Source organism: Schistocerca serialis, chromosome 5 (assembly GCF_023864345.2).
Source record: "Schistocerca serialis cubense isolate TAMUIC-IGC-003099 chromosome 5, iqSchSeri2.2, whole genome shotgun sequence".
NCBI classification, from domain to species: domain Eukaryota; kingdom Metazoa; phylum Arthropoda; class Insecta; order Orthoptera; family Acrididae; genus Schistocerca; species Schistocerca serialis.
Genome location: NC_064642.1, coordinates 130,299,062 through 130,311,949, shown reverse-complemented (window position 1 = coordinate 130,311,949; position 12,888 = coordinate 130,299,062). Strand labels below are relative to the sequence as shown.

At 41.3% G+C, this 12,888-nt stretch overlaps 1 protein-coding gene across 1 annotated transcript in view; it reads left to right on the top strand.

Moving 5' to 3' along the window:
* Positions 1-12,888, top strand: part of LOC126481502 (uncharacterized) — a 332,833-nt gene that overhangs the window by 24,939 nt on the left and 295,006 nt on the right. The window contains exon 2 of the mRNA XM_050105295.1: positions 4,344-4,438. Within this exon, the coding sequence (XP_049961252.1) occupies positions 4,427-4,438 (12 nt within the window). The 5' untranslated portion in view covers positions 4,344-4,426. The remainder of the gene's footprint in view (positions 1-4,343; positions 4,439-12,888) is intronic.

Genomic DNA, 12,888 nt, shown 5'->3' with positions numbered 1-12,888 from the left:
ATATGTGTTTTACAACTGGTTGTGAACTTCAAGTAATATCCCAAAACCTCGGAAAGATTATGAGGCAACCACGTTGCAAATGTTTGAAATTTTCCGATTATCTTGTAAGTAAGTTTGTGAGGGCAAAGTACTACCAGTATTGCAAAAATTGGGCACGAATTACAAATCAAAAACATCGGGCATGGACCTAAAGTTGACGTTACAGTACTGCCGCAAATACAGGCAACATAATCATACTCGGACAAATGAGGTGGCACCTGACGAGCTGGAGTCAAGTTGTTATTATTGTTGTTGTTGTTGTTGTTGTGGTGGTGGTGGTGCTCAGTCGGAAGACTGGTTTGGTGCAGCTCTCAACACTACTCCATCCTGCGGAAGCCTCTTCATTTCATCGTAGCTGCAACAACCTACATCCAGCTGATCTTGCCCACTGTAGTTAAATCTTGCTCTCCTTCAGAATTTTTAATCCTCCATACTCCCGTCCATTACCAAACTGATGATTCTTTGACACCTCAGGACGTGTCCTATCAACCGATCCATAGTTCTAGTTAGACAGTTGTGCCATAAATTTCTTTTGTCCCTAAATCGAATCAATATACATCGTCATCAGTTATCCAGTCCACTCTTCTAACTTCTTGCATCCTACTACAGCACCACATTTCAACAGCTTTTATTCTCTTCTTCTTTGATCTGTTTATGGCGTATTTTTTACTGCCATGAAGGCTGCTCTCCAGACAAACATCTTCAGAAAATATTTTCTATTACGTAAATTAACATTAGATGTCAACGAATTTCTCATGTGCAGAAATGATTTTCTTACTATTGTCAGCCAGTATTTTATGTTCTCTCTACATTTGTTTTCATCAGCTATTTTGCTGTCCAGAAAGCAAAATTCATTTACTATTTTCAGCACCTCAAAATTTTTATTTCTTCTTCTTGAAGTTTAAAATTCTTTCTCCAATTTTTTCTTTGGGTTTCTTTACTGCTTGTTCAGTGTATAGACTGATTAACATCGGGGATAGGCTTGAAACCTTCTCAGTCGCTCCTCAGCCACAGCTTACCTTTCATGCCCATCGAGTCTTGTAATTGCCGCCTGGTTTCTGTACAAGCTGTATACAAAGGTCTGAACAACGTTTCCCTCCTTGCGTTTTACTCCGCTACATTCTGAATTTCGAAGAGTGTATTCCAGTCAACATTTGGAAAAGCTTACTCTAAGTGTACAAAGGCTATAAACATAGGTTTGCCTTCCTTCGCTCTGAGATAAGTTATAAGGTCAGTATTGCTTTACAAACGTTATTAACATTCTACATCTTCATTTTTCATGTCTACATATATGCAACGCTTTGCCGCCAGAGGGCTCCGAATTGCAACGAGTAACATAGTGCTGTGTAACGTAAATATGTCGGTGCGTCAGAAACAGCATGCTGTGATCGAGTTTCGAATTAGAAGAGTTCGTCTACACATGCAGCACCCTCTTCTTCAGCATGACAATTCCAGACCACACACGAGCTCTGCGACATCCGCAACAATCCGACACCTTGGGTTCGTCATGATGTTTCTTGTGAGACGCTCAACATCGTGGTCATTAGCGGCCGTACAAGTTCCAAATCTTTTCATTTCCGTTCTCGGCACTTCCCAAATGAGGATGAGATGACGAGGACAACACAAACACCCAGTCCACCGGCGTAGAAAATCCCCGACCCGACCTGGAATCGAAACCAGGTTCAAATGGTTCAAATGGCGCTGAGCACTGTGGGACTGAACTTCTAAGGTCATCAGTCCCCTAGAACTTAGAACTACTTAAACCTAACTAACCTAAGGAAATCACACACATCCATGCCCGAGGCAGGATTCGAACCTGCGACCGTAGCGGCCGCGCGGTTCCAGACTGTAGCGCCTTTAACCGCTTTGCCACCACGGCCGGCTCGAAACCAAGCCTCCGTGATCTAGAGGCAGCAGAGTCCTACCTGGTAAGGGGCCCAGATTGATAATAATACGAGTCGGTCGAGCCAGCGCCTTGTAAGCCACATCTTTGTGAAAGAGTTACATTTCCTTAAGATTCTTTCCATGAATCTCATTCTGGCATCTGCTTTTCAAGCTGTTTGTTTTAGGTGGTCTTTCCACTTACGGTCGCTGCGAATAGTTTCCCTAGATATTTTACGGTAGATGCGGCTTCTAGAAGTTTGTTATCAATATTGTAGTCCTACAGGAGCGCTTGCTTTTCCTGTTATCCGCAATGTTTTACGTATGTTTACGTTCCGTGTCAACTGCCAGGACCTGCAACATTCTTCAATTCTCTGCAGGGCATTCTGCAAATCAGTACTCTCTTCAGGAGCTGCTACCTTGTTATGAACAACGGCATCACTGTGAACAGTCTTAAAGAGAATGCGACGTTTTCTACTAGATCGTTTATATGCATTGCAAACGGTAACGGTCCTATCATACTTTGTCACCGATCATTCTCCACCCGATTTTCATCTGTTTCCAAAACTTAAAAAGCACCTTCGAAGATTTAATTTTGATAGTGATGAAGTTGTGCAAGCAGAGGAGACGTTGTGCCTTCGTCAACATAGTCAAACATTCTACAGTGGCGTATGAACAAAGTGGTCCCTCGGGAGGAATGTGTTCGGCGCCCAGGTAGCTATGCGGAGAAATAATTATGTAGACACGAAGACTAAAAATGTAGAGTGTTAATAATGTTTCTTTTATTTAAAAAACTTGAAGGGCCTTTACATACAAAAGTTCGGAGGCATTACTTTTCACTACGGCTTTGTACTTTCCTTCGGTACCCAAACTGGTCTTCCCCGGCGTCAGCTACTAACAGTTCTTCCATTCTTCTGCAAATAGTTCTGGTCAGAATTTTGCAACCATTACTTATGAAACTGGCGGTTTTTTAGTACTCACACCTATCATCACCTATCTTCTAAGTGAGTGTACAGGGTCACAATTATTGAACTAGGCGAAATAAAATCGTCATAACTTCTGAACAGTTTGCGTTGGGACGTTCAAACTGCACGGCGTAGCATGATGGGAATTAGTATGCTCATGCATGGTTTGGTTTAGCGGCGAAGCCACTTTCATTTGAATGGGTTCGTCAATAAGCAAAACTGGTGCGTCTGGGGGACTGAGAATCCGCATTTCGCGATCGAGAAGTCTCTTCACTCCCAACGGGTGGCTGTGTAGTGTACAATGTCCAGTCACGGAATAATCGGTGCGATATTCCTTGATGGCACGGTGAGTACCGAAGGGTACGTGAAGGTTTTGGAAGATTAATTCATCCCCATTATCCAAAGTGACCCTGATTTTGACAAGATGTGGTTCATGCAAGGCGGAACTCGATCCCATCGAAGCAGGAGAGTGTTTGATGTCCTGGAGGAGCACTTTGGGGACCGCATTTTGGCTCTGGGGTACCCAGAGGCCACTGGCATTGGCCTCGATTGGCCGCCATATGCTCCGAATCTGAACACATGTGACTCCTTTTTGTGGGGCTATATTAAAGACAAGGTGTACAGCAGTAACCCTATAACCATTGCCGAGCTGAGAACAGCCATTCAGGAGGTCATCGACAGCATCGATGTTCCGAACATCAGCGGATCATGCAGAACTTCGCTATTCGTCTGCGCCACATCACCGCCAGTGATGGCAGGCATATCTAACATGTCATAACCTAAATTCGAATATCTGTAATGACGTTTATATATCGAATAAAGTGCGTGCACGCTGTAGTTTGTAACTAATTTACGTTTTTCTCATGTAGTTCAATTATTGTCACCCCGTAATTACTACATTTTTCTCATATCTTGTATATCAGGTAGAATAGTTTTGTCATGGCAAAGAAGTTGCGTACAGTTGTGGATTTCGTTGCTGATGGGATGGAGAGTGCAGTGGAGGTGAACCCATACCCACTGAATTCACTAGGCATGTGCAGGAGAACAGTGGGAGATTGAAATTGTATATGTACTTCGAAAAAAAAATGAGTGTTCTGTTATACAGTGTACACGATTGAGATTGTCACTAATATATATACGAATTCAGCGTCAGGGCATAAGGGAATATTTAACATGCTAAAGACGACTGGCACGGGGTAAGGAAGAAAAATTTTGCCATCGGTTTGGCACGTTGAGAGAGCGCGAGATTTCCCTAAAAATTTGGTTAAGGGTAGTATCTGAGAGTCTCAGTTTCGCGCCTCGCTGTTTCACTTCAATTTCCCGTGGTGTTCTTTATGCTCGCTTGCTTCCCAACACAAATCCATTGCGTCCAGCCTTCCACATTTCCAGTGAAGCTGAACTGTCCTTGATGTTTGTCTGGCTGTTTCAGGATTCACTTTGCGTTTCTTTTGTCTGCAGTCGCAGCGGTGCGAGGTTACGGGCAGCTGGGTCGAGGTCGCCATTCCACACCGCACCGAGAGGCGATCACTTCTGCAGCCGCCATGCCACAGATGGTATGGCTTTGTTTTTGTGTCATGTTGCTCAGTCTGTTAAGAGAAATTTTGGACATATTCAGCAAAAAAGTTTTCCGTATTCGTGAACGATAAGAAATAAGCAATATTTCCGGAACCTGTTATCTGAGACGTACCACAGTGTACTCGTAATCCCAGAGCTACGTAAAACGAGCACATGTTGTATGGGCAACTGAAGTACATGTTGCTGCGCTTTGTCTTAGTGACGTTGAAACCCTCCCGTCTCCTCTATATCTCTTTTGTTACACAACCTTCCCTTCTACAATCACCTATGAAACCTTCCCTGAGGATTTCTACCTCTTGCTTAATAATAACAATTGAAATCTTCCCTTTGAAATTAATTCTCTTTCTCAATCTTCGCATACAGATTTAAATGCTGCTTATTAAAAGTTATTTTCTGATTATTTCGACGAAACATAGAATGTGTCGTCGTCGTGGCCCTCAGTCGTTACCTGCAACAACCCAAAACTGTTCCTTACCTTTTTTTTACTGTTACTGGATCGCCATCTGACTGCTACATCGAACTGCGACAGGAATACACTTACTCTGTTTTACTATACTCTATTAGCTGCTGGTGGGCTGTCATAATACGTGGCTGTATTTATTACCGAAGCTGACGTTATTCTTTAATAGCAAAGCTGTCGTTATTCTTTAATTAATTTGACTAAAGTTACGTAATTCATAGTTAAACTTTTTCTTGACAACAATAAAATTTTGCAAAGTTTTACGTTGATGGTTTTTGGGTTGGATTATAATCAGTAATGCAATATTGCTGGCAAAAATTAATTATATTCTGAATGAAATGATTTTACAAACGTTCAAATGGGACTTTTTACAATAATCTTACAACTAGCATTGCGCAAACATACCTTCAGTAGTCTTGAGGTTCTCAAAAAAATAATTCAATAATATTAGTCCCTCTTATGATAATAGTTAGCTGCTGTCTCTGTACATCCGTTTCTAATCTCTTTTAAATCATAGCTGGTGGCTGGCAGACATACCGCTCTTCTCAACCTCTCGCTACAGACCTGCTACCGACTCGCTTCACGTCTCGCTTTCTACTGACTTCCTACGAACGCTAAAGTGCGGTCTCTCCCGCCAACAATGATTTCTGGTGCAGGCAATCCCTGCTACCATTACAAAATGTATCAATGCGCGGTTTTTCCCGCTCTTTTCTTAAAATGTATCCATACGCGCCTCCCCATGAACCATGGACCTTGCCGTTGGTGGGGAGGCTTGCGTGCCTCAACGATACAGATAGGTGCAACCACAACGGAGGGGTACCTGTTGATAGGCCAGACAGACGTGTGGTTCCTGAAGAGGGGCAGCAGCCTTTTCAGTAGTTGCAGGGGCAACAGTCTGGATGATTGACTGATCTGGCCCTGTAAAACTAACCAAAATGGGCTTGCTGTTCTGGTACTGCGAACGGCTGAAAGCAAGGGGAAACTACAGCCGTAATTTTTCCCGAGGGCATCCAGCTTTGCTGTATGATTAAATGATGATGGCGTCCTCTTGGGTAAAATATTTCGGAGGTAAAATAGTCCCCCATTCGGATCTCCGGGCGGGGACTACTCAAGAGGACGTCGTTATCAGGAGAAAGAAAACTGGCGTTCTACGGATCGGAGCGTGGAATGTCAGATCTCTTAATCGGGTAGGTAGGTTAGAAAATTTGAAAAGGGAAATCGATAGGTTAAAGTTAGATATAGTGGGAGTTAGTGAAGTTCGGTGGCAGGAGGAACAAGACTTTTGGTCAGGTGAATACAGGGTTATAAATACAAAATCAAATAGGGGTAAAGCAGGTGTAGGTTTAATAATGAATAAAAAATAGGAGTACAGGTAAGCTACTACAAACAGCATAGTGAACGCATTATTGTGGCCAAGATAGACACGAAGTCCACGCCTACTACAGTAGTACAACTTTATATGTCAACTAGCTCTGCAGATGACGAATAAATTGATGAAATGTATGATGAGATAAAAGAAATTATTCAGGTAGTGAAGGGAGACGAAAATTTAATAGTCACGGGTGACTGGAATTCCTCAGTAGGAAAAGGGAGAGAAGGAAACATAGTAGGTGAATATGGATTGGGGCTAAGAAATGAAAGAGGAAGCCACCTGGTAGAATTTTGTGCAGAGCATAACTTAATCATAGCCAACACTTGGTTCAAGAATCATGAAAGAAGGTTGTATACATGGAAGAACCCTGGAGATACTAAAAGGTATCAGATAGATTATATAATGGTAAGACAGAGATTTAGGAACCAGGTTTTAAATTGTAAGACATTTACAGGGGCACATGTGGACTCTAACCACAATCTATTGGTTATGAACTGTAGATTAAAACTGAAGAAACTGCAAAAAGGTGGGAATGTAAGGAGATGGGACCTGGATAAACTGAAAGAACCAGAGGTTGTACAGAGTTTCAGGGAGAGCATAAGGGAACAATTGACAGGAATGGGGGGAAGAAATACAGTAGAAGAAGAATGGGTAGCTTTGAGGGATGAAATAGTGAAGGCAGCAGAGGATCAAATAGGTAAAAAGACGAGGGCTAGTAGAAACCCTTGGGTAACAGAAGAAATATTGAACTTAATTGATGAAAGGAGAAAATATAAAAATGCAGTAAATGAAGCAGGCAAAAATGAATACAAACGTCTCAAAAATGAGATCGACAGGAAGTGCAAAATGGTTAAGCAAGGATGGCTGGAGGACAAAAGTAAGGATGTAGAGGCTTATCTCACTAGGGGTAAGATAGATACTGCTTACAGGAAAATTAAAGAGACCTTTGGAGAAAGGAGAACCACTTGCATGAATATCAAGAGCTTTGATGGAAACCCAATTCTAAGCAAAGAAGGGAAAGCAGAAAGGTGGAAGGAGTATATAGAGGGTCTATACAAGAGCGACTTCCTTGAGGACAATATTATGGAAATGGAAGACGAGGTAGATGAAGATGAAATGGGAGATATGATACTGTGTGAAGAGTTTGACAGAGCACTGAAAGACCTGAGTCGAAACAAGACCCCCGGAGTAGACAACATTCCATCAGAACTACTGACAGCCTTGAGAGAGCCAGTCCTGACAAAACTCTACCATCTGGTGAGCAAGATGTATGAGACAGGCGAAATACCCTCAGACTTCAAGAAGAATATAATAATTCCAATCCCAAAGAAAGCAGGTGTTGACAGATGTGAAAATTACCGAACTATCAGTTTAACAAGCCACAGCTGCAAAATACTAACGCGAATTCTTTGCAGACGAATGGAAAAACTGATAAAAACCGACCTCGGGGAAGATCAGTTTGGATTCCGTAGAAATGATGGAACACGTGAGACAATACTGACCCTACGACTTATCTTAGAAGAAAGATTAAGGAAAGGCAAACCTACGTTTCTAGCATTTGTAGACTTGGAGAAAGCTTTTGACAATGTTGATTGGAATACTCTCTTTCAAATACTGAAGGTGGCAGGGGTAAAATACAGGGAGCGAAAGGCTATTTACAATTTGTACAGAAAGCAGATGGCAGTTATAAGAGTCGAGGGGTATGAAAGGGAAGCAGTGGTTGGGAAGGGAGTGAGACAGTGTAACCTCCCCACACGAAATAATTTTTAAATTTATTTGGTTAATGATTCTAATTTTTGTGTAACCTCTGAACAAAATTGGTTACCATTTAATGTAACCACAAAATTCTTTTCTCATTTAATACAAGCTCGAAACAGAAAAATTCCTAAACCTAGTAATAAAAAATAAATTCAGTAACCTGGTAAAATTTGGACGACAGTAGTGCTGCGTCATGGCCCTGTAACATCATTCTGAATAAAAAGCAAAAATTCTCACCTCGATAAAGTCGGCAACTATCTGCTCTTACAATAGCTCTTTTCCGGCACAGCTCTGTGCAGTGCTGGCCTATACATTTGTTATTTATGAAAGGAAGCAAATGATTTTTCTTTTGCAACAATCGGAAAGATAATGCATTAAAAATATATATATTAAATTCTTTAAATTGAAATGAATGCTTGTTAGAAATTAGACAAAGATTATTATTAGGACATTTTTAAAAGATTTACATGTGAGTTTACATAATATTACTAGCGCGAAGCTGCTTTTTTACCTTATACAATAATACTCAGGCTCCGGCATCGCTGCACCGCGACCGGCCCAGCCAACATGATACACCTGACAGGACTGACAAGCGCAGACAGGCGACTGCTCGCTAGCGACAACTTACTGCTACTACTACACAGTTCGTACTGCAGTCAACACTGCTATTTGGTCTCAGATTCTCTTATAGCTAACATATCGCAGGCAGCACATACCTCTTACAACAGGGTTGTAGCCTATCCCCGATGTTATTCAATCTGTATATTGAGCAAGCAATAAAGGAAACAAAAGAAAAGTTCGGAGTAGGTATTAAAATCCATGGAGAAGAAATAAAAACTTTGAGGTTCGCCGATGACATTGTAATTCTGTCAGAGACAGCAAAGGACTTGGAAGAGCAGTTGAACGGAATGGACAGTGACTTGAAAGGAGGATATAAGATGAACATCAACAAAAGCAAAACGAAGATAATGGAATGTAGTCGAATTAAGTCGGGTGATGCTGAGAGAATTAGATTAGGAAATGACACGCTTAAAGTAGTAAAGGGGTTTTGCTATTTGGGGAGCAAAATAACTGATGATGGTCGAAGTAGAGAGGATATAAAATGTAGACTGGCAATGGCAAGGAAAGCGTTTCTGAAGAAGAAAAATTTGTTAACATCGAGTATAGATTTGAATGTCAGGAAGTCGTTTCTGAAAGTATTTGTATGGAGTGTAGCCATGTATGGAAGTGAAACGTGGACAATAAATAATTTAGACAAGAAGAGAATAGAAGCTTTCGAAATGTGGTGCTATAGAAGAATGCTGAAGATTAGATGGGTAGATCACATAACTAATGAGGAGGTAGTCAATAGAATTGGGGAGAAGAGGAGCTTGTGGCACAACTTGACTAGAAGAAGGGATCGGTTGGTAGGACATATTCTGAGACATCGAGGGATCACCAATTTAGTATTGGAGGGCAGCGCGGAGGGTAAAAATCGTAGAGGGAGACGAAGAGATGAATACACTAAACAGATTCAGAAGGATGTAGGCTGCAGTAGGTACTGGGAAATGAAGAAGCTTGCACAGGATAGAGTAGCATGGAGAGCTGCATCAAACCAGTCTCAGTACTGAAGACCACAACAACAACAACATCCATACGCGGTCTCTCCCGCCCTTTTTAAAATTATATCAATGTGCGGTCTCTCCTGCCAACAATACTTTGTTGCAAACATTCCCTGCTACCGCAATTATTTCCAACATGACAAATATTAATTATTCCTACTTAATCCTATTAATAAAATATAAACATCTTTCATAAATTGCGGTTTGACAATAGACAATAGAAATATACACGTCTTACAACGTCTGTATTCTAGGATTTCTTAATCTATTCCGTATTAATCAGCATCGATGTTTAATCCCTTCATTTTGCTATTTCAAGTCTTTTCATTAGTACTCGACGATGATGAGCCGAGAAAAAATCTTGGCAAACGACATTCTATTCTTAGTCAAGGACGCGGTTCCTTCTAGTTCTCGCTAATTTAACTGCAGTCGTGGTGCCATCAACACCGGCTGGTCATCTGACGGCGTCCAAGTCATAGATCCTCATGCTGCCGTCATCAAGACCAGGAATAAGAGCACGAATTCTTTTCTTACACCGATACATAGGTGACATCTCACGTCCAGCGGGCAGTATATTGGAGCACCAAAACGATCTCTCCATAGCCACAGCATAAGCTCTCTGAAATTCAGTTAAAAGCACAAATTTTATTCGCCGACGACGTCCGTGCACGTCTATATTGTTTACTTTACCACTTGAACGCTGTAAATAACAACCTCTCTTTCAGCAAGTGTTTTTATGCTCAGCGCGTAATTCTTGCTACTTCTACTTCGCAGTGCTTTAAATTGGTGCCCATTCTGTCTTGTATTTGTGCCATTCATATGTGATATTCTTCCGTCGCATCTTCCAAAGGGTATAGTTTTAATTTTCCAGTAGCGTATTTCAGTCTAATGCTTACCACTTAAGGCAGCTTGGTAATGGAAAGGGGTTTATTTAAAGTAAACATAGTTTCCTCCGCTCACAATGCAATATTCTGAGAGGAAGTAAACTGGTTGTGACGGATGGCTTATGCAGTTTTCAAGATGAATATTTTTCAGAGTGGAGACAAGCTGTACTGTTGTTCCACAAGGTTGAATACTCGAACTGCTTCAGTTCTTAGCACATGGCAATATGGTCCTGTGCTTCTTGACAGAGCGTAGGGGGAACGATGCAGGAGATCCGCACCACCTTACTAGGCAAGCTACTAATGGAGGTGGTTTGCCGTTGCCCTCTTCCGACCGTAATGGAGATGAATTACGATGATGCAGACGACACAACAACACCCAGTCATCTCGGGGGAGGTGAAAATCCCTGACCCCGCCGGGAAATCCGGGACCCCGTGCTCGGGAAGCGAGAACGCTACCGCGAGACCACGAACTGCGGATTCTTACCATATACAGAAAAGAACTTCCTTATTGCACTGGCAAAGCAGGATGACGCACTAGCTGAGATGCAACAACAGAATCAACAACAAGTGAAGTATTTAGAAAAATCATTGATAGGTGCGCGATGCTTTGTCCATCACTTCACTTAGAAAGAAAATCTTTGTTCTTTTAATTCCGTAAACGACAGAATACATTATCATCAATGACAACAGAGTATGGAGAAAGAAAATTTGTAAATCTGAATGTTGAAAACTCCTGGCTACTGATAAAGACATGAACTGGAAATCACAAACAGTAGTTCGTACCAAATGCCTGATTACCTCTAGATATGACAGCTGTCTTGGGTGATCAAAGCATCAGAAAGCTATCTTACTTTGAATGCATTTCCTTGCGTTAGCGTTATATGAAATAATTTTCTAGAATAACTCTACACACAGACATAAAGCATTCATTACATGGAAATGTTATGTAAAGATAATATGTGGGAATAATTTATGGCGTTCCTCAAGGCAGTGTTATAGGCCTTCTGCTGTTCCTTATCTAAATAAACGATTTAGGAGACGATCTGAGCAGGCGTCTTAGGTTGTTTGCAGATGATGTTGGCATTTATCGTCTGGTAAAGTCATCAGAAGATCAAAACCAACTGCAAAACGATTTAGGTAAGATATCCGTATAGTGCGAAAATTGGCAATTGATCCTAAATAACGAAAAATTTGAGGTCATCCACACGAGTGCTAAAAGGAGTCCGTTAAACTTCGGTTGTACGGTAAATCGATCAAATCTACAGGCCGTAAATTCGAGTAAATTCCTAGGAATTACAGTTACGAACAACTTAAATTGGAAAGAACACGTAGAAAGTGTTGTGGGGAAGGCAAACCAAAGACTGCGTTTTATTGGTAGAACTCTAAGAAGAAAGGCGTGTTTCGTTGCGGGAGGATCTTCTCGCGACGTTTCGGTCACCAACTTCCTCCTCCGAATGCGAAAATACTTTGTTTATGCCGACCTACATAGGAAGAAACGTTTATCCTAATAAAATAAGGAAATCAGAGCTCGCACGGAAAGATATAGGTGGTTCGTTTCTCCAGGCACTGTTCGAGGGTGGAGTAATAGAGAATTAGTGTGAAGGTAGTTCGATAAAACCTCTGCCAGGCACTTAAGTGTGATTTACAGAATAATCATGTATATTTAGGCGTAGACCTTGACACACGCAACTCCTTAAAAAATTGGCATACTAGCAAGAGCCCACGTAACACATTTATTCTCTTATGGAGTTTGTAGCAAGAGCCCACGTAACACATTTAGTCTCTTATGGAGTTTGCTATGAAGAACAAGTCGCAGTTTCAAAATAGTAGCAGCAGCCACAAATACAATGCTAGGAAGAAAAATGGGATCATTTCTTCTTGACCAGTACTCCTACAACACATTATTTTCTGGTAGTACCTCATTTTCCCGATCTTATTAAGTAGATGTCCAATTGTGTAAATGGTCAACTTGTGGCCATGTTTTCACAGAAAAAAGATGTATTGTTTGTAAACCAGTCAAATCAATTGCGATTAGTCACGATTATTATCTACGAAATATACAAATAACTCGCCAATCCAGACTCAAGATGTCCCAATAGTTAATAAAAGGAGTGATTAATAAAATGAGCTTTTAATTGGGGTACAAATTTCTAAAGGTACAGCAGGATATCACGTCCTGTGTCTATGGCGCTACGAAATCTTGGTATAAGCGTAAGTTGAACTAACAGATTTAAATGAGGCAAACCGTAAAACAGATTGTGCTTTTCCTTACACAGACTGCATGACGATACTCCACTAGCTTACTTCAAGTCTCAGTGCGACGGAGGTAAGCAATGTTGTCCACATAAATTAC